This window comes from Saimiri boliviensis, chromosome 13, assembly GCF_048565385.1.
Source record: "Saimiri boliviensis isolate mSaiBol1 chromosome 13, mSaiBol1.pri, whole genome shotgun sequence".
In the NCBI taxonomy this organism is placed as follows: domain Eukaryota; kingdom Metazoa; phylum Chordata; class Mammalia; order Primates; family Cebidae; genus Saimiri; species Saimiri boliviensis.
The window spans coordinates 103,474,228-103,493,559 of record NC_133461.1 but is presented as its reverse complement, the minus strand read 5'-3'; the positions used below and the strand labels follow the sequence as shown (position 1 = coordinate 103,493,559).

The 19,332-nt window shown below is 45.8% G+C and overlaps 1 protein-coding gene across 6 annotated transcripts in view; it reads left to right on the top strand.

The window, feature by feature from the left end:
- Window positions 1-19,332, top strand: part of FBXO16 (F-box protein 16) — a 74,851-nt gene that overhangs the window by 50,471 nt on the left and 5,048 nt on the right. For 2 of the 6 annotated variants that reach the window (XM_074384115.1, XM_074384114.1), the window contains exons 7-8: window positions 2,929-3,031; window positions 8,753-15,180. In XM_074384115.1, coding sequence (XP_074240216.1) covers window positions 2,929-3,031; window positions 8,753-8,848 — 199 coding nt within the window. In that variant the 3' untranslated portion in view covers window positions 8,849-15,180. The other 4 variants (XM_003937216.4, XM_074384116.1, XR_012513305.1 and 1 more) reach the window with 3 other exon arrangements.

The following is a 19,332-nucleotide window of genomic DNA, read 5'->3' as shown; positions in this document are numbered from 1 at the left end:
AGAGAGACTGAGGCGTCATCAGGTTGAAAAATCAAGAGATAGTGCAAAGATTAAACAAATTAAACGGAGCAACCCTGAGTAGAGCTGACACCCCATTCTCTCTTGATAACATCTTTTAGGGCACAAACGTTTTCGATTTTGATGAAGTCCAATTTGTCTAAATTTTGGGTGTCATATCCAAGAAATCACTGCTAAATCCAATGTCTTGGCAATTTTCCTCTGTATTTTCTTCTAAGAGTTTTATGGTTTGAGTTTTGCAGTTTAGGTCTTTGATCCATTTTGAGTTAATTTTTGCATATGGTATAAAGTCGGGGTCCAGCTTCATTGTTCTGCATGTAGATATCCCATTTCCCCAGCACTGTTGTTGAAAAGACTGTCCTTTGCCCCGCTGAATAGTCCTGGCACCTTTGTTGAAAGTCAGTGGACCATATATGTGAGGGTTTTATTTCTGGGCTCCTTATTCTGTTCCATTGGTCTCTATGTTGGTCTTTACACCAGTATGACACTGTTTTGATTACTGTAGCTCTGTAATACATTTTAAACCAGAAAGTAGGAGTTCCTCAATTTTGATCTTTTGGGACATTTATGCAAATCACCCTTCTTTATTGGGCCAAGAGAGCTGAGGTGAGAGGTTGGAGTGGACACTCAAAAAGATCAGGCCAGGTGTGATGGCAAACACCTGTAATCTCAGAACTTACAGTGGCTGAGGCAGAAGTATCACTTGAGTTTAGGAGTTTGAGACCAGCCTGGGCAACATTGCAAGATCCTGTCTCTGTAAAAATAAAATAAAATTAGCCAAATGTGGCGGTGCATGCCTGTAGTCCTAGCTACTCAGGAGGCTGAAGTGGGAAGGTTGCTTCAGCCCAGGAAGTGAAGGCTGCAGTGAGCCATGGTTATGCCACTGCACTCCAGCCTGGAGTCTGCATATTTCATTTGATCTATGTGTCACTTCAGCATTTTGTTCTGTCCATAATTTCCCGCTCTGTCCTTTTTTTCTCTTTGCAATTTGTTTGTCATAGATATCAGATCATTTATCCTGGAAAGCTTCTCACATTCTGGATTTTGTTGATTGTACCGCCCACATGCATTTCAACACGTTCCTCTGTCCCTCATACCTGGCTATACCGAGAGTCAGACCTAGAGGCTTATGTATATACTGAACAGGGACATAGACTTCCGTCACAACACACATCATTTCTGGTTGTCTCTCTTTTTGTCATGCTGGTAACCATGGATACTCATCGCCTACATCCATTACATCAGACAAATTTTTCCCATAAAGGGCAAAGCAGGAAATATTTTAGTCTTTGCAGGACATATGGTCTCTGTCACAGTTACTCAACTCTGCCATTGTAGCATAAATATAGTAATAGACCATGTGCAAGAAATAAGTATGACTATGTTCCAATAAAACTTTATTTACAAAAACAGGCAGCAGGCTGGCTTGAGCCTGTGGGCTGTGGTTGGTGGATCCTTGTTTTATCCAAATACATGCAGGAGTTTTAGAAAAAAAATGGTAATATTAAAGCAAGCGATATGATTACTGAAAACCGTTTGACTTCTGTGTCTGTATTTTCATCTCTCAGATGTATTTTATGAAGAATATTCAGACAAACTCCTGCATTAAACTCACGTGAAGTAACTCCTTTGTCTGTAGTAATGCCACCAACTCAACAGACACATTTGTTTCATTTTGCTTTTTAGATTTTAGGTATTTTTCACTTCATTTTATTCTATGATTTTGAGAAAAATTTAGATGGCTCCAAAATTAAATATACAAAATAAGGTATACTTGGAGAAATCTAACTTTTGGTCCCTATTCCTCTATTATTACCTGTTCTTTTTTTTTTCCTTTTCCTTTTTTTTAAGTTAGGGTCTCACTCTGTCACCCAGGATAGAGCGCAGCGGTGCAGTCATGGCTCAGTGCAGCCTGGCCCTCCAGGGCTCAAGCAGTCCTCCTACCTGAGTAGCTGGAACTACAGGCATGCACCACCATGCCCAGCTACGTTTTTAATTTTTTGTAGAGATAGGGTCTCACCACGTTGCCCAGGTGGGTCTCAAACTCCTGGACTCAAGTTATCTTCCCCTCTCGACCTTCTGAAGAGCTGGGTTTATGGGCATGAGCCACCGTGCCCAGCTCATATTCTCTGTTTTTGATCAGTTCACATGGGAATCCTACTTCTAGGTAACTGTTTTTCATTTTATGGTTTAATCCTTCCATTTTATTTTATTATTATTATTATTTGAGATGCAGTCTCACTCTTTCGCCCAGGCTGGAGTGCAGTGGCACAATCTCAGCTCACTGAAAGCTCCACTTCCTGGGTTGGACTGATTCTCCTGCCTCAGCCTCCTGAGTAGCTGGGACTGCAGGTGTGCACCATCATGCCCGGCTAACTTTCATATTTTTCGTAGAGAAGGGGTTTCACCATGTTGGCCAGGCTGGTCCCGAACTCCTGACCTCAGGTGATCCACCTGCCTCGGCCTCCCAAAGTGGTGGGATTACAGGCCTGAGCCATCACACCCAACCATAATCCTTCCATTTTAAAAAGTAAAAGTGATTACATATGTACAATATATAGAGGAAGAGATCTTAATACCTCCTTCCTGAAATGAATGGCAGCACACAGTGCATACCATCTCATCCACCTTTCTTTCTTCATGTAACAGTATATCCTGGACATCCTTCCACAGTTGAATATAGAAACATCCTGCCTTCCTTTTGCAGCTCATACTACTGCATTGTGTTGTGGAGATGCCAGAGGTGATTCAACCAGTTCTCTGTTGATGGACATTTGGCTTGTTTCCAGTTAAGGGAAGACAATCTTTTAAATCACAAGAACAACAAAGTGAAACAGACAAATAGCTATGCAAACCACCCCAGTTTTAAAGTGGTACTTTGTAATTTTCCTACTGCTTTCCAATTTACAGAAGAAGAAAGAGAAACGAAATGACCGCAGATTTCAGCCGACAGTCATATGATAAGAAAAATAAATTGCAGGACAGAACTAGGCTAAGAAAAGCACAATCGATGGTAAGTACTGCTTATAAAAGATTTGTCACCATAACATTAATGAGAATCTCCAGATTTCTAATTCTTTTTGCAAAATTGAATTTTGTTTATTTAATCAGAATCTTCAAGTGGTGGTTTAAATTCGAGTTTCTGACACTGACTGACAGAGAAGCCATGACCTTGAAGATACCCTTTATGTAATATCTCTGAGCCTCTGCTTTCTCATCTGTTTAAAAACAAAAAGTCTTAGATGAACTGATGTGTATGAAATTGTGGAATATTTTTTATCAGTTCTTTCTTACTACTGAGTTCTTTGGGACAGAGGGAGGTGCTATCAGGAATTGTTTTTTTTTTTTTTTTTTTTTTTTTTTGAGACAGAGTCTCACTCAGTTGCCCAGGCTGGAGTGCTGTGGCGCAGTCTCAGCTCACTGCAACCTCTGTCTTCTGGGTTCAAGCAATTCTTCTGCCTCAGCCTCCCAAGTAGCTGGGTCAGGTGCCTGCCGCCATGCCAGGCTAAATTTTTATATTTTTAGTAGAGACAGGGTTTCACAATGTTGGCTAGGCTGGTCTCAAACTCCTGATCTTGTGATCCACCCGCGTTGGCCTCCCAAAGTGCTGGGATTACAGGCGTGAGCCACCACGCCCAGCCAAGAAATTGCTATCTCTAAAAAAAGGCTCCCCTGATCTAAGTCCATTTAGGCCAGGCATGGACTGAGGCAGGAGGATCGCTTGGGTCAGGGATTCAAGAGCAGCCTGGGCAACATGGTGAAACCTCATCTGCACTAACAATAGAAAAATTAGCTGGGTGTGGTGGCGCATGCCTTCGGGGGTGCAGGAGAGGCAGGAGGATGTCTTGAACCTAGGAGGCAGAGGTTATAGTAAGCCAAGATCACATCACTGCACTCCAGGCTGGGCAACAGAGTCAGTCTGTCTCAAAAAAAAAAAAAAAAAAAAGTAACTTTGGAAAAAATGAATTAAGAACTTTTCCTTTCATAATTAAAAAACAACAAACTGACTACCTAATAAAGCCAGCAGCTGCGACTAGGGAGCATTATCATGGCATAGCAGAGTTTCCCAAACTGTGGCTCCAGAGCCCCATGGATCTCTCTCAGCACATTGTGCAAGTTTTTGGCACAAAGTAGAAAGGAATAAGGGTGGAATTAAAAGTTCATATATAGTAGTAAGGATTTGGGAAAGAGATCAAGATACACACTCAAGGAAAATTAATGTCGAATGGATGTCAGCTGGGAGAGGAATAAAGTACGTACTCATGAGTAATCACTTTTATGGTCTGCTTTAAAGCTCTTTTACTTTCTGCTTAAATGAATTTTCAAGTGTTATGTTGCAAAAAAAGAGAGGGAGAGAGAAATAAGCTTTTTTAAACAGGACATCTGAATTCTGTGGGGCCAGTTTTGTAGGGCTGGATGAGGCTTATCACAGACACGTGTACTGATGCCCAGGGGAATGGGGGGGCTTAGAGCAAAGCAGTAAAATTGTCAGTGAAGCCATTAATTGAGAAAAATAACTTTATGAGGCTTAGCACATGGGCCATTATGGTGTGCTTCTGATAGGCAAAGAGTCAAAGAGAAGTCCAAGGGAGAACGGGGAATTTGAAGGACAATAAAAGTTGATGGTGATGCATGCTGACAAATTATCAGCGCAGCCAAATATTTCTCCTGCTTCGAAAACACGGAAGCCAAAGCTAAGCCATCCCCCTGGGCTTTTGACATTAACCATCTGTCAAACACTAGCAGGGCTTGCTTAAGTGAAAGCATTCATTGTAAATTAAAAAGTTAAAAAGTTGTGCTAATTAAGGCTGAAAGGAAACCCACAGGACATTCAGTGAGGGAAAATTAGCCCTTCGTGACCGGAGCTCATGATTGTGCCTGTCTATTCTTGTGGTTTTTGTAAATATACTAATTATAATCACTGTGTTCCATAGTTTTGATAAAAAAGCATAAAGCATCATTAAATCCCCCCAAAAGTATGCCGCCATCTTTGACTCATGCCAGTGATGAGCTTCCTGGGAGAGCTTGGCTGTTTGAGCTACAGGGTGGGGTGTGGCTCAGGTCCCCTCTCCACAGGTGGTAGTTTGCCCTCATCAGCCTCCTAAGAGGCTAAGCAAGATGACTGTGAAAATGAAGAAATACTGGATGTGAGGCAGAGAAGAGGAAATGGGTACCAAGGAAATCCAATCAGGGGAACAAAGGGAAGTGAGGGTAAAACTCTGGCAACTGCAGCCGTGGAGTCAATCTGTTAACGCTAGACACAGCCTAGGTGTGATTCCAGGGCGAAAATCATGTCTTCATCTGATACATAAATGTCACCGGAAAGGGGTCTGGATTCAGACCCCAAGAGAGGGTTCTTGAATCGTGTAAGTTCATAAAGTGAAAGCAAATTTATTAAGAAAGTAGAGAAACAGGTCGGGCATGGTGGCTCACGCCTGTAATCCCAGGATTTTGGGAGGCTGAGGCGGGTGGATCACCTGAGGTTAGGAGTTCGAGACTAACCTGGCCAACATGGTGAAACCCCATCTCTACTGAAACTAAAAAAATTAGTCCAGCATGGTGGTGGGTGCCTGTAGTCCCAGCTACTCGGGAGGCTAAGGCAGGAGAATGGCTTGAACCTGGGAGGCGGGGGTTGCGGTGAGCTGAGATTGTGCTGTTGTACTCCAGCCTGGGCAACAAAGCAAACTGTCTGAAAAAAAATAAAAAAGTACATGTGTATATATATATATATAAAATACACACACACACACACACACACACACACACACACACACACGTATAAACTCCATAGTAGTCAAGACACCATTTTCATTAAACTTCAAAGATTTTCAACCTTGTATAAAGACATACAGTATCTATCTATCTGTCTCTCTGTCTATCTATTATTTTTTTGTGATGGAGCTTTGCTCTTTCACCCAAGCTGGAATGCAATGGCACAGTCTCAGTTCACTGCAACCTCTGACTCCCGGGTTCAAGGGATTCTCCTGCCTCAGCCTCCCAAATAGTTAGGATTAGCTGGGATTACAGGCACCTGCCACCATGTCTGGCTAATTTTTGTATATTTAGGAAAGATGGGCTTTCGCCATGTTGGCCAGGCTGGTCTCAAATTCCTCACCTTAGGTGATCTGCCTGCCTTGGCCTCCCAAAGTGCTGGGATTACAGGCATGAGCCACCACGCCCAGCCCTATATTTTGAATTTTAACAGCAGATTCCTGCAATTCTTAGGGATGGAAGGAGCTGTCTTTTTGAGGGAGAGACTTCGCTAAGCTCGTCGGGAGGGACGAGGCCTTGAGGGCAAGGATGTCAGCAGACTCTAGGACTTCAGAGGCAGGGAAAACCTGCCGGGCTAGAGGTTAGAGGAAGAGTTTGTTCTTTCTGTCCCTGGAAGGGAAGAGGAGGAGGAGAGGGAGTGGGGAGGAAGGAGGTAGAAGGAGGCGGAGAGAAGCTGAGATTCTGCAGGGGAGAGAGGCGGGAACAGTACTAGATAGTGATACCACCTGTTCCAATTAAACCTGTTTGCTGTTACTGGGATGTGAATACCTCCCTCCATCTCTACGGTAAATTCTGCTCCTTACACATGGAAGTAAGATCTTAGAAGTCTAGAAGGCCAAGAAAATCAACACTCCTTGGGATAATTCACAGGAAACAAGGAGATGGGCTTTGAATTCTGAGGCCCTGGAATTGAGCTAAGAGGACCCGAGCTCACATCTTGTTTCTTTTGGTTTTTTCCTTTATGTAAAACAAATACCTCTGGGGTTTTTTGTTTGTTTGTTTGTTTGTTTTAATAAAAACAAATACCTCTTGTGTAACACTGAACTTTCACTTGGGTTAGACGTCCTCACTTTCTAGGTCCTGAGTGGGCCATGGATTTCAAAAGGCCTGCTGTTTCAGAGCATCCACTTCAATACAGGTAACAAAAGTCTGTAATTGCCTGTTCACTCTAATTGCCTTAGATTACATCTTATCTTTTCCTGTGCTCTGCTAATTCCAGCCTCTGAAATTACCTTCTTCACCTGTTTCCAAGGATAACTTTACTCTTATTTGTTCTGATTTTTCTTTCTTTTTTTTTTTTTTTGAGAAGGAGTCTCGCTCTGTTGCTCAGACAAGGGTGTAGTGGGCTCACTGCAACCTCCACCTCCTGGGTCACGCAATTCTCCTGCCTCAGCCTCCTGAGTAGCTGGGATTACAGACTCCCACCACCACACCTGGCTAATTTTTGTATTTTTAGTAGGGACGGGGTTTCACCACGTAGATCAGGCTGGTCTCGAACACGTGACCTCGTGATCCACCCATCTTGGCCTCCCAAAGTGCTGGGATCACAGGCGTGAGCCACCATGTCCGGCCACTGTCCTCATTTTTAAAAATGTTTCTTCAAGCTTTCTCACCTTTTTCCCCTCTCGCAAAAGAGGAAAGAAAAAAACAGGAATGTACTCTAAAGTGATTCCTGGCTCATACTGTGGAATGAACAATGGTTTAAGAATCAGGAAACCACAGTTCTAGTTTCAACTATACCACTAACGAGTAGTCACTCAGCTTCCCCAAGTCTTTGTTTCCTCATTAATAAAATGAGGGTTTGGTGGGTGTGGTGGCAAGGGACACAGGAGGTCGAGGTGGTCCTATGGCTTGAGGCCAGGAGTTTAAGACCAGCCTGGGCAACATAATGAGACCCTATCTCTACAAAAATTAATTAGCCAGGCATGATGTTGCATGCCTGTAGTCACAGCCACTTGGGATGCTGAGGTGGGAGGATAGCTTGAGCCCAGGAGGTTAAGGCTGCAGTTAACCATGATTGCGCGACTGCATTCCAGCCTGGGTGTGAGAGCACTTAAATAAATAAATAGTAGTAGTAGTAGTAGTAGTAGTAGTAGTAGTAGTAGTAGTAAAATGAGAGTTTGCTATGGGGCCCTATGGGTTTCTAGGCATTCATACCCCTCTCTCTCCTGATACCTGAAGAACACAGCTGTGATTAAAATGACTTTAAGGCTGGGTGCAGTGGCTCACGACTGTGATCCCACCACTTTGGGAGGAAGGCGGCTGGATCATGAGGTCAGGAGTTCGAGACCAGTCTGGCCAACATAGTGAAACCCATCTTAACTAAAAATTCAAAAAATTAGCTGAGTGTGGTGGTATGTGCCTGTGATCCCAGCTACTCAGGAGGTGGAGGCAGGCGGATCGCATGAACCGGGGAGGTGGAGGTTGCAGTGAGCTGAGATGGTGCCACTACACTCCAGCCCAGATGACAGTATGAGACTGCATCTCAAAAAAAAAAAAAAAAAAGAAAGACTTTATGTAGAATACCCCACACCAGAAAAACTTCATTAGATTCATGAATCCTAATTTTAAACCAAAACAAACTGATTTCTGTTTCCAATCTTTTTCTTTGAACTTTAGGAAGTATAATGAACCGAAACAGAAGAATTTATAAAACAGAGTTTCTGCAGAAGCCCCCTTGCAGGCAGTCTTTAATATACGGCTTATCAAATTCTGATGCACTCCTCAGGTGATGTACTTTGGGGTTTTTTTAATTTAAATTTAAATTTTTTCTTTTTTTTTTTGAGACAGGGTCTTACTCTGTTGCCCAGGCTAGAGTGCAGTGGCATGATCACAGCTCACTGCAGTCTCTACAACTTCCTGAGCTTAGGGGATCCTCTTGCCTCAGCCTCCCAGCCAGCCAGGACCTGTGTGCTGCCAAGTCTGGCTAATTGTGTGTTTTTTGTGTGTGTACTTTTTGTAGAGACAGGATCTTGCTATGTTACCTGGGCTGGTCCCAAACTCCTGGCCTCAAGCAATCCTGCCTCAGCCTCCCAAAGTGCTGGGATTACAGGTATGAGCCACTGCGCATGGCCAGGTGTTTATTTTACAACAACGTCTGTTTGCCTTGAATGTGCAGAACCAAAAATGCCCATTGGAGGGATTTTTAACTATTTCATTTAGCCAATGAAATTCCTGGGAATTCCATTTGGAAAGAAAAATAAGAAAGAATATGGGCTTTGCAGTCAGACAGATCTGGGTTCTTGTACTAAGCAGTATGACTTAAGATAAGTTACTTAGCCTCTCTAAGCCTCAGTGTCTTTGTCTGTAAAATGGGAATAATGACACCTACCTAAATCTCAGCTCTATATTAAGCATTTAATACATGTTCCTGCTCTCTTTTGTTTGATATCATGTTATTTTTCTTTTTTCTTTCTTTTCTTTCTTTCTTTTTTTTTTTTCTTTGAGACAGTGTCTCACTCTGTCGCCCAGGCTGGAGCACAGTGTGGCCATCTTGGCTAACTGCATCCTCTGCCTTCTGGGTTCAAACAATTCTCATGACTCAGCCTCCCACGTAGCTGGGATTACAGGCACTTGCCACCATGCCAGGCTGATTTTTATATTTTTAGTAGAGGTGGGGATCTCACCATGTTGGCCAAGCTGGTTTCTCTCTCTCTCTTTTTTTTTTAACGGGGTTTCACCATGATCAGGATGATTTTGATCTCCTCACTTTATGATCCACCCGCCTCAGTCTCTCAAAGTGCTGGGATTACAGGCATGAGCCACTGTGCCTGGCCCAGGCTGGTCTCAAACTCAAAATGGATCTCAAAGTAATCCATTTGCCTTCAGGTCTCAAAACGGACCTCAAGTCATCCATTTGCCTCAGCCTCCCACAGTGCTGGGATTACAGGCTCGAGCTACTGCACCTGGCCTACTTTGCTTTCAAAGGACACAGATTGGGATGCAAATAGCCTAGGCTCAGTGTCCTTCGTACCACTGTTTTAGTATCTGGTGATTTTGGCTAAGTTGTGTAATCTCTCTGAGCCTCTTTTTCCTCATCTGTAAAATGGAGTTAGTAACAACACTAACATCACTGAATTGGGAGGAGGTTGTAAAGCATTTAGCACAGTACCTAGCTCAAAGCTAATAGTGGTAATAATAGTAGTAACAGCAGTAAAAATCAAACGAAGCCATCACATGAGCCCACAGGAAAGATGAGAGAAATCTGATGGTGAGCTGCGGCTGAGAGACAGATGGAGGAGGAAACTGCCAGGCAGCCAGAAGGCATTTGCGGGAGGTCCTGGCCTGTGGAACGAGAGTCCCCTTTTCGCTTTTTCCTTGTCCTTCCCCATTTCTCTTCTTCATCCCACTTTGTCTTTTCCTATGGTCAGTTTCTTTTCTTTTTTTGAGATCATCTCACTCAGTTGCCCAGGCTGGAATGCGGTGGTGCGATCTTGGCTCACTGCAGCCTCTGCCTCCCAGGTTCAAGCAATTCTTGTGCCTCAGCCTCCTAAGTAGCTGGGATTACAGATATGTACCACCACGCCCAGCTAATTTTTGTATTTTTCGTAGAGACAGGGTTTCTCCAGGTTGCCCAAGCTGGGCTCGAGCTCCTCGTCTCAAGTGATCTGCCTGCCTCAGCCTCCCAAAGTGCAGGGATTACAGGTGTGAGCCACCGTGCCTGGTCCGTATGGTCAGTTTCTACTATAATAGTTGCATTAATAGCTGTGTGGAATGTAAGCCATGTAGTTTCAGCTCCTTCAGGGCCTCCACATAGTCTTGTGCTGCATGTGGACTCCTCATCATTGTGCTGTTTCTTGTTTTTTTCTTTTTCTTTTTTTAGAGACAGAGTCTTGCTCTGTTGCCCAGGCTGGAGTCTGGTGTGGTGTGATCAGAGCTCACTGGACCCTTGACCTCCTGGGCTCAGGTGATCCTCCTGGCTCAGCCTCCCAAGTAGCGAGGACTACAGATGCACACCACTATACGTGGCTAATTTTTCGGTTGTTTGTTTGTTTGTTTGTTTGTTTTGAGATGGAGTTTCGCTCTTGTTACCCAGGCTGGAGTGCAATGGCGCGATCTTGGCTCAACGCAACCTCCGCCTCTTGGGTTCAGGCAATTCTTCTGCCTTAGCCTCCTGAGTAGCTGGGACTACAGGCACGTGCCACCATGCCCAGCTAATTTTTTGTATTTTTAGTAGAGACGAGGTTTCACCATGTTGACCAGGATGGTCTCAATCTCTTGACCTCGTGATCTACCCACCTCGGCCTCCCAAAGTGCTGGGATTACAGGGGTGAGCCACTGCGCCTGGCCTTGTTTGTTTGAGACAGAGTCTCATTCTGTCGCCCAGGGTGGAGTGCAGTGACATGATCTTGGCTCACTGCAACCTCTGCCTCCTGGGTTGAAGTGATTTTTCTACCTCAGCCTCCTGAGTAGCTGAGACTACAGGCACATGCCACCATACCCAGCTAATTTTTGTATTTTTAGTAGTGACAGGGTTTCACCATATTGATCAGGCTGATCTTGAACTCCTGACCTTGTCACCCACCCACCTCGGCCTCCCAATGTGCTGGGATTACAGGTGTGAGCCACTGTGCCCAGCCATAATTTTTCACTTTTTTTTTTGTAGAGAGAGGATCTTACTATGTTGCCTAGGCTGTTTTTGAACTCCTGGCCTCAAGCGATCCTCCCGTCTTGGCCTCCCCGAGCACTGGGATGACAGGTGTGGGCCACTGCTCCTGGCAGTGTTTTCTTCTTACTCCATGCTCCTGGACGGAGAGTGCATGTGTGTTGAACTCAGTGCCATGAATTATGTGCTCTGTGCACTCCAGTGCCTAAGAACTACAAACTTAGTTGTTGTTAATTTTTGATACCTAAGAGATGAAAAAGCCTCCTTGGGAAGAATCCTGGGGGTAAAATCAGCTCTGAGGTGTCCTCACTACTTGGTCTTTGCATTTCCCTTTGCTGGGAAGAGAGCCGAGTTTACTTGTTCTGTCTTGTTGCCTCTTGTTTTATGAGGCTATCCATAATAAACTGCTGTGGTATTTCCAATGGAAATGATTCTCTCTGCTCTCATTCACTGGGCATTTAGACTAATGCCAAATGGCTATTTGTTTTTATTTTATTCACACAAATTAACTTCCATTCAGGATCAGAAGAGAACTGTGTTTGTGATCTGTATATATTAGTTATAACACGCTTTAGTCACCGTTACCATTGGGGTTTAATATCTACCTATGTAGGCTGGCTGCAGCAGCTCATGCCTGCAATCCCAGCACTTCGGGAGGCTGAGGCAGGGAGATCACTTGATCCCAGGAGTTTGAGACCAGCCCGGGCAACATAGTGAGACCACCCCAAAACTCTACAAAAAATCAAAGTTAGCTAGGTATGGTGATGCGTGCCTGTGGTCTCAGCTACTGGGGAGGCTCAGGTGGGAGGACTGCTTGAGACTGAGAGGTTGAGGCTGCAGTGAGCTATGATTACACCACTGTACTTCAGCCTGGGTGACAGTGAGATCCTGTCTTAAAAAAATAATATAATGCAAAATAAGATATATGCATGTGTGTGTGTGGCATTTAGTAATATGGTATTTCACCACAAACTACACTGGAAGCCAATTTTCTAAGATATGTTTTGAAATATGAGTTCACAATGATTACTAACAACCAACCACTGTTGAGAAACGCTGAGAGTAGTACTGAGTGTAGGATAAAATTATATTGTTTGCTAAGAATGGTGGCGAGGAAAACCTGGCTGGCCCCCACCAAGTGGAAAACTGCTTGGGGCATTCTAAAGTGGCAAGACAGTAGATGTGTATCACACACCGGTGAAAACAATTCTGTAAGCACGGGATATGTGACCCTGCCCCCGTGGCTCCCTCGTGGAGAATACTTTTTAGCGTGTCTGTGATCAGTGGTAAGCAGGCACCAGCTGCCTGCCTAGTTTAGTTTTGTTCTGTGAGAAAATACCAAACACCTGTTTGTTAATAAGAATCACCTGTTCAGAGAGACTAAACCCGTGCGTCAGCGTCTGCTCAAGGCCCTCAGCCCTGAATGTTGTCGGCCTTTGAGGCTCTCAGCTCAGAAGGCTGTTGTCCCCCAAGATGGACCCACTTTGCTGTTCTGTCTGGGTGTCTGCTTCTTAATGCTTTCAGTGCCGCCTGGATGGGGGTCTCTATGGCCGAGCTGCTCTCGGTAAACCACTTAGACTTTATGGCCTCTGAACATTTGCACCACAACCCTACCTATTTCACCCACTTGGAGGGCCGAAAGATGTCATCACATAGTCTTGGATTTAAATTTCAAAACCCTGGCTTGAGTTGCTTAGCCTTCCTCTGCAGCTGCAAACATTACCCCAAGGTTACTTAAAAGATAAAACAAAGGCAAAGCCAGGCCTTTGGATTCTTTGAAACTGCGTTGGTTTTTTCTATCAGCTTGCCTCTACTTCTGCCAAGAGCGTAAGCTGGGAGGAAAAGGGAATGTCCTGCTCATAATCGTTGGCCAAAGCAGGGGCCCTGTCGAAGGTGAGCAGACAGGACTGAGCAGCCTTCTGGGCTCCGGACAGACAGGAGACGGCAGGGGTCCTTCTCCAGAATTCCTAGATGGAAAGTCCTTGAAGCAACTCCGTTCTGGGGATTAAGCATCCTCTCAACCGGATAAGGCTGGATTGGGACTAGCATCACTCTCTTAGGCCTTCCTCAAGCCCCCACCCCCGCGGGGAGGATGATGACCTCATCAGCCATCTCCTCTGCACTCTGAGCCTTTGTCTCTAACCGTGACCTGATCCCCCAACCTGTGCTTTAGGCAGTTTACAGGGGTGAGTTTAAACTGCTTGCATTGCTAAGCCAACAACTTCTGATTTGATGTTTTTCAAACAATAATCCGCATTTATAGACAGTATTCCCACATCACTCTGATAGCAGCAGGAGGCAGCCAAATGCCTGGGCAGACGGGGTGGGCCCCTGGTGAAACCCCATGTCAAGCCATAGACAGTTGAAAGCCTGAAAGCCAAGCTCCAAGTTAAATCCACAGACCGACTGAGAACCTGTCTTCCCGTCTGGCATGCTTTCCTCTGACTGATCCCCACCCTTCACCTATTTCACACGTACCTACCCCATCCTAATTGGTTTTCTACACCGGCGTGCCCACCGTCGAGTGGTGTCTCTGCTTTGACCTTTGGTGTATACTCACAAACCAGTCAGCACACTCCCCATTCTGAGTCCATAAAAAGCCCCTGACCTAGCCACGCAGGGAGAGAGGAACCACGTAACTGTGGGGGTGGGGGGCCTCCCCGCCCTTCTGTGTCCCCTCATCACCCTTCAGTTGTCAGCATGACCCTATTCTCGGATGCTGGACAAGAGCTCAGGACCCACTGCGTGTGGATACCCAGAAAGGCTATCACACTCGCCTTTCGCCCTCACCAATGGAGGGCAGCTGCCCCACAGGACAGGGACAGGAACCAACTGAGCCCTTAACATGCTGCCGTCCATTGGGCTGTGGACAGTGGATCTAACAGAGCTAATTAGCACACTAAAGCCCCGTCTGGAGCTTCAGAGTCACGGGCAGCCTTGCCTGGGTGCCACCATGTTCCCCTTGAGGCAACATGCCTGGCCTGGCCGCAGGCCCCACATGGAGCTTGCTCCTGTGTTGGCACTGGGAATAGCCGGCTGGGTCCCGTACTCACTCACTCACGTGCTCCCTCCCTCAAGGGGCTGAGTGCAGCAGGGCTGAGTAGATAGGGCGCCCTAGCTGCGTGTCTGGCAAAGAGGCGGAGAAAAATCCTGCATTGACTCCTCAACTGGGAGTCATAATAAAACATCAAGAGGAGCCAGGTGCGGTGACTCATGTCTGTAATCCCAGCACTTTGGGAGGCAGAGACGGGTGGATCACAAGGTCAGGAATTTGAGACCAGTCTGACCAACATGGTAAAACCCCATCTCTATTAAAAATACAAAAATTAGCTGGGTGTGGTGGCACGCACCTGTTATCCTAGCTACTCAGGAGGCTGAGGCAGGAGAATCCCTTGAACCCGAGAGGTGGAGGTTGCAGTGAGCCGAGATTGCACCACTGCACTCCTGCCTGGGCGACAGAGCGAGACTCCTCAAAAGACAGGGAGATTTTTTTAAAGGGAGGAGGTGAATCTTCTACAAAGTGAACATTGTCACAAAAAGTGAAGAAGTAAGCTTCTTTTTTTTGCCGGGCGCGGTGGCTCACGCCTGTAATCCCAGCACTTTGGGAGGCCGAGGCGGGTGGATCTCAAGGTCGAGAGATCGAGACCATCCTGGTCAACATGGTGAAACCCCATCTCTGCTAAAAATACAAAAATTAGCTGGGCATGGTCGCGCACGCCTGTATTCCCAGCTACTAGGGAGGCTGAGGCAGGAGAATTGCCTGAACCCAGGAGGCGGAGGTTGCGGTGAGCCGAGATCGCGCCATTGCACTCCAGCCTGGGTAACAAGAGCGAAACTCCGTCTCAAGAAAAGAAAAAAAAAAAATCTTTTATTTTTGTTTTATTTATTTTTATTTTATTTATTTATTTTTTTTTTGAGACGGAGTTTCACTCTTGTTACCCAGGCTGGAGTACAATGGTGTGATCTCGGCTCACCGCAACCTCTGCCTCCTAGGTTCAGGAAATTCTCCTGCCTCAGCTGAGACTACAGGTGTGCGCCATCATGCCCAGCTAATTTTTGTATTTTTAGTAGAGACGGGGTTTCACTATGTTGACCAGATGGTCTCGATCTCTTGACCTCACAGTCCACCCGCCTCAGCCTCCCAAAGTGCTGGGATTATAGGTGTGAGCCACCACGCCCGGCCTGATGCGGTAAGATTCTTTACCACATCACAGGCCTGTTGTGAAGAAGAAATGAATTAATAAATACATGCTCTTAGCACAATGCCTGGCCGTCAGGCATTTGCAATTATTATTGTCATTGGTGTTCCAGAAGAGGGACTGGCGCAAAGCAGGTGCTGTCATTGTTACTATATTTATCTATTTTCCATAGCCGCATACGTCTTTACCTAATCTGTTTTCTTAACTGATCCTCAGGTGGATCCAATGGTGGTGTTTGCATCAGTGATCATTTGCAGATGTCTGCCAATAACATGAATGGAGAACAAACAAACAAAAAAAAAACAATGAGGGGCCGGGTGCAGTGGCTCACACCTGCAATCCCAGCACTTTAGGAGGCTGAGGTGGGCAGATCACTTGAGGTCAGGAGTTCGAGACCAACCTGGCCAACATGATGAAACCCCTTGTCTACTAAAAATACAAAAATTAGCTGGGCATGGTGGCAGGCGCTATACTCCCAGCTACACAGGAGGCTGAGGCAGAAGAAGAGCTTGAGCCCAGGAGGCAGAGGTTGCAGTGAGCTGAGATTATGCCACTGCACTACAGCTTGGGCACCAGAGTGAGACTCCATCTCAAAAAAAAAAAAAAAAAAAAAAAGTCAGGGAGTGAAAACCACAGGTCTGTAAACAAGCTAGTATACACAGGCTGCTGCTGTTTCTACCTTTTCTTGGGCCTTAGCCTCCCGTGGGACCCTCGTCTTCACTGGGCCCCTCACCCTCAGTACCCTCTTGGCATTCTCACTCAATTCTCCGTGTCCAATAAAAATGACATCTAGCTTAAAGACGGGAATTTTCTATCCCTGTGCAGAGTCCACCTGCAAGGTTGTTTCAGCCATTGCTCTGAAATGAGAAAGAAGGAGGCAGCATTGGTACCTTTATCATTAATGAACAAGGATTTTTATCAGCTCTGAAGTAGCCCTAGGGTGACTATCATAAGACACAGCCCCTGCTCTCAAGCTTCCAGGCGACAGGGGAGAGCTTCCAGGCCAGGAAGGGAAAAGTCCCAGATATCTGGGGTGGGCAGTTGTATTAAGGTTCATGCCTCGCCTGTCCGGGCCTGGAAAGATAGCAGGAATTGTAAGGTTGGAGGTACCTGTGGGACCACAAGGATACGAGTTCAGAAGAGGGGCTGAATAGATGGGCCTGGAGCCCAGGGGAGCAGCAGGTGAGAGAAACACATCCAGCCGTGGAAAATTCAGGCACTGATTGGCCAGGAAGTGGGCCAAAAACAGAACCCTGGAGAATTCCGATGTCGAGTGCATGGCCTGGCATTTCTCTTCTATTTAAAGACACAATAATGGCACATCAGGATATTGGATAAATGCCTCTCGAAAAAGAACAGAAACTGATGAGAAAAACAGTGAATTACCTGATCTCATCCCTCTTCATAGGAACAGATGGAGGATTGGAAAATCCTTTTCTGTTGTTCGTTTTTTGATCTCGGTTTATTTGGATGACGTCTTACTCTGTCACCCTGGCTGGAGTGCAGCAGCATGATTTTGGCTTACTGCAACCTCCGTCTCCCGAGTTCAAGTGATTCTCCTGTATCAGCCTCCCAAGTAGCTGGGATTACAGGAGTATGCCACCACACCCAGCTATTTTTCTTTTTTTTTTTTTCTTTTTGATATTTTTAGTAGAGAGGAGATTTCACCATGTTTGCTAGGCTCATCTTGAACTCCTGACCTCAGGTGATCTGCCTGCCTTCGCTTCCCAAAGTGCCGGGATTACAGGTGTGAGCCACCACCCCCGGCCAGAATATTCTTATCATGGTGTTCCAGGGCAGCCCTAGGAATGCTGGTAGATGGTGTGGCCGTTGGCAACGTCCACCTACCAGAAAGCAGACAGCTGCAGCAGAGGGGCCTGCACAATTCGTAAAGATCATTCATGTCGGCATCGTTTGTAAGAGCAAAACGTTGAAAATGGCCCAAATATCTGTCGGTATGGTTCATCAGGATGTGAACGGTTATGCAGCTGTTGAAAGACTGGGGAAGTTCTTCGTGTATTGATTTGGGTTTTGTTTTTTTTTTTCAGGTTTTTTTTTTGTTTGTTTTTAGATGGAGTCTCACTCTGTTGCTCAGGCTGGAGTGCAGTGGCGTGATCTCAGCTCACTACAACCTCCGCCTGCTGGGTTCAAGCAATTCTCCTGCCTCAGCCTCCCAAGTAGCTGAGATTATAGGAGTGCACCACCATGCTTGGCTAATTTTTGCATTTTTAGTAGGGGTGGGGTTTCATCATGTTGGCCAGGCTGGTCTCGCACTCTCGACCTCAGGTGATTCACCCACCTCAGCCTCCCAAAGTGCTGGGATTACAGGTGTGAGCCACCACGCCTGGCCTCGTGTATTGATTTGTAACCCACATACACACACACACACACACACACACACACACCCATACATAGCCTCTCTCACATATATGGTGAGCAAACAGCAGTGGTGTTCACAATGTGCTACCAATTGTGTAAAAAAGGAGAGGGGGGCATTACATTTGCATTTTAAGTCTGCATTTGCTCACATGCATATACAGTATTGCTACAAGTAGACAAAAAACAAAAACGAGAAAACCCTGGTAACTTTGAGAAAGGGACGTCGGAGGCTGAGGATGAGGTGGGGGGAGATTTTCACTGAATGCTTTTGTACATTTTGAATATTGAACTATGTGGAAAAGTAACCTGTTCAAAAAATAAACATGCTTAGTTATTTTCAAAGAGAGAGAAAAGCAAAAATAATCCCCGAGGAGCCCTAGGAAAATGCCCTTTTGGGAAGAATCCCACGGAGAATAGAGGCGTCATGAAATGTGCCTTGCCGTGCCTCGAGGTTCTCAGACATTAAATCACGTGAAATGAGGGCTCCGTTATCCCCCTACCATGCTTCTTGCTGTTAAGTCCATGTGCTGCGAAGATGGACCTTTCTGGGGAAAGAAGGTGGGGATGGATTCACAGCCAGGGTGCGCAGATCAGTAGGAAAGAAAAGGTTTGGGAGACCCCAAGATAGGTATGGAAGAAGTTTCTAGTTACCATTTCAACCAGATTGTCAGGTGCTACAGAGCAGGATTCCAAAGTGTCAGATTCTGAGCCTTTTCTATACCTTTCCCATGTTTTCCCCCTTCAGTCTTGTCTTATCTCTTGTAATAATGGAATGAAAGTCTCAAAATGAAGAGGGTCTGCGAGCTTGTGTTCTGGGACCACAAGGAATGGTGGCCGGAAGGAGACCGTCTTCCCCGAGCCCAGCTTGCAGGAAGGGAATGCCGTAGTCTGGATGGGTGGTGACAGCTACCACGAGGAAACGGGAGCGGGGGAGGCGCTGGGACCTGCCACAGTGGAAAAGGAGGGCTGTGAGGAGCCTGCCTGGACCTGTGGTCTGCCCGGGGACTCGGGAGAAAAGGTTCTGTGAGTGGAATGACAGATAAGCATAGCGCGGTAATAGGATTAAATCTGAAACTGTTACAGGTGAGATGTGACTAGCCCATTCTTGTATCACAGAGACATAGGCCTTTTCTTCATTCAACGGGTTTAATTTAATTTACTTTATTGTTTTTGAGATGGAGTTTCACTCTCGTTGACCAGGCCGGAGTGCAATGTCTCGGTCTTGCTCACTGTCACCTCTGCCTCCCAGGTTCAGGCGATTCTCCCACCTCAGCGTCCCGATTAGGTGGGATTCCAGGTGCACACCACCATGCCTGGCTAATTTTAGCATTTTTAGTAGAGATGGGTGTCACCATGTTG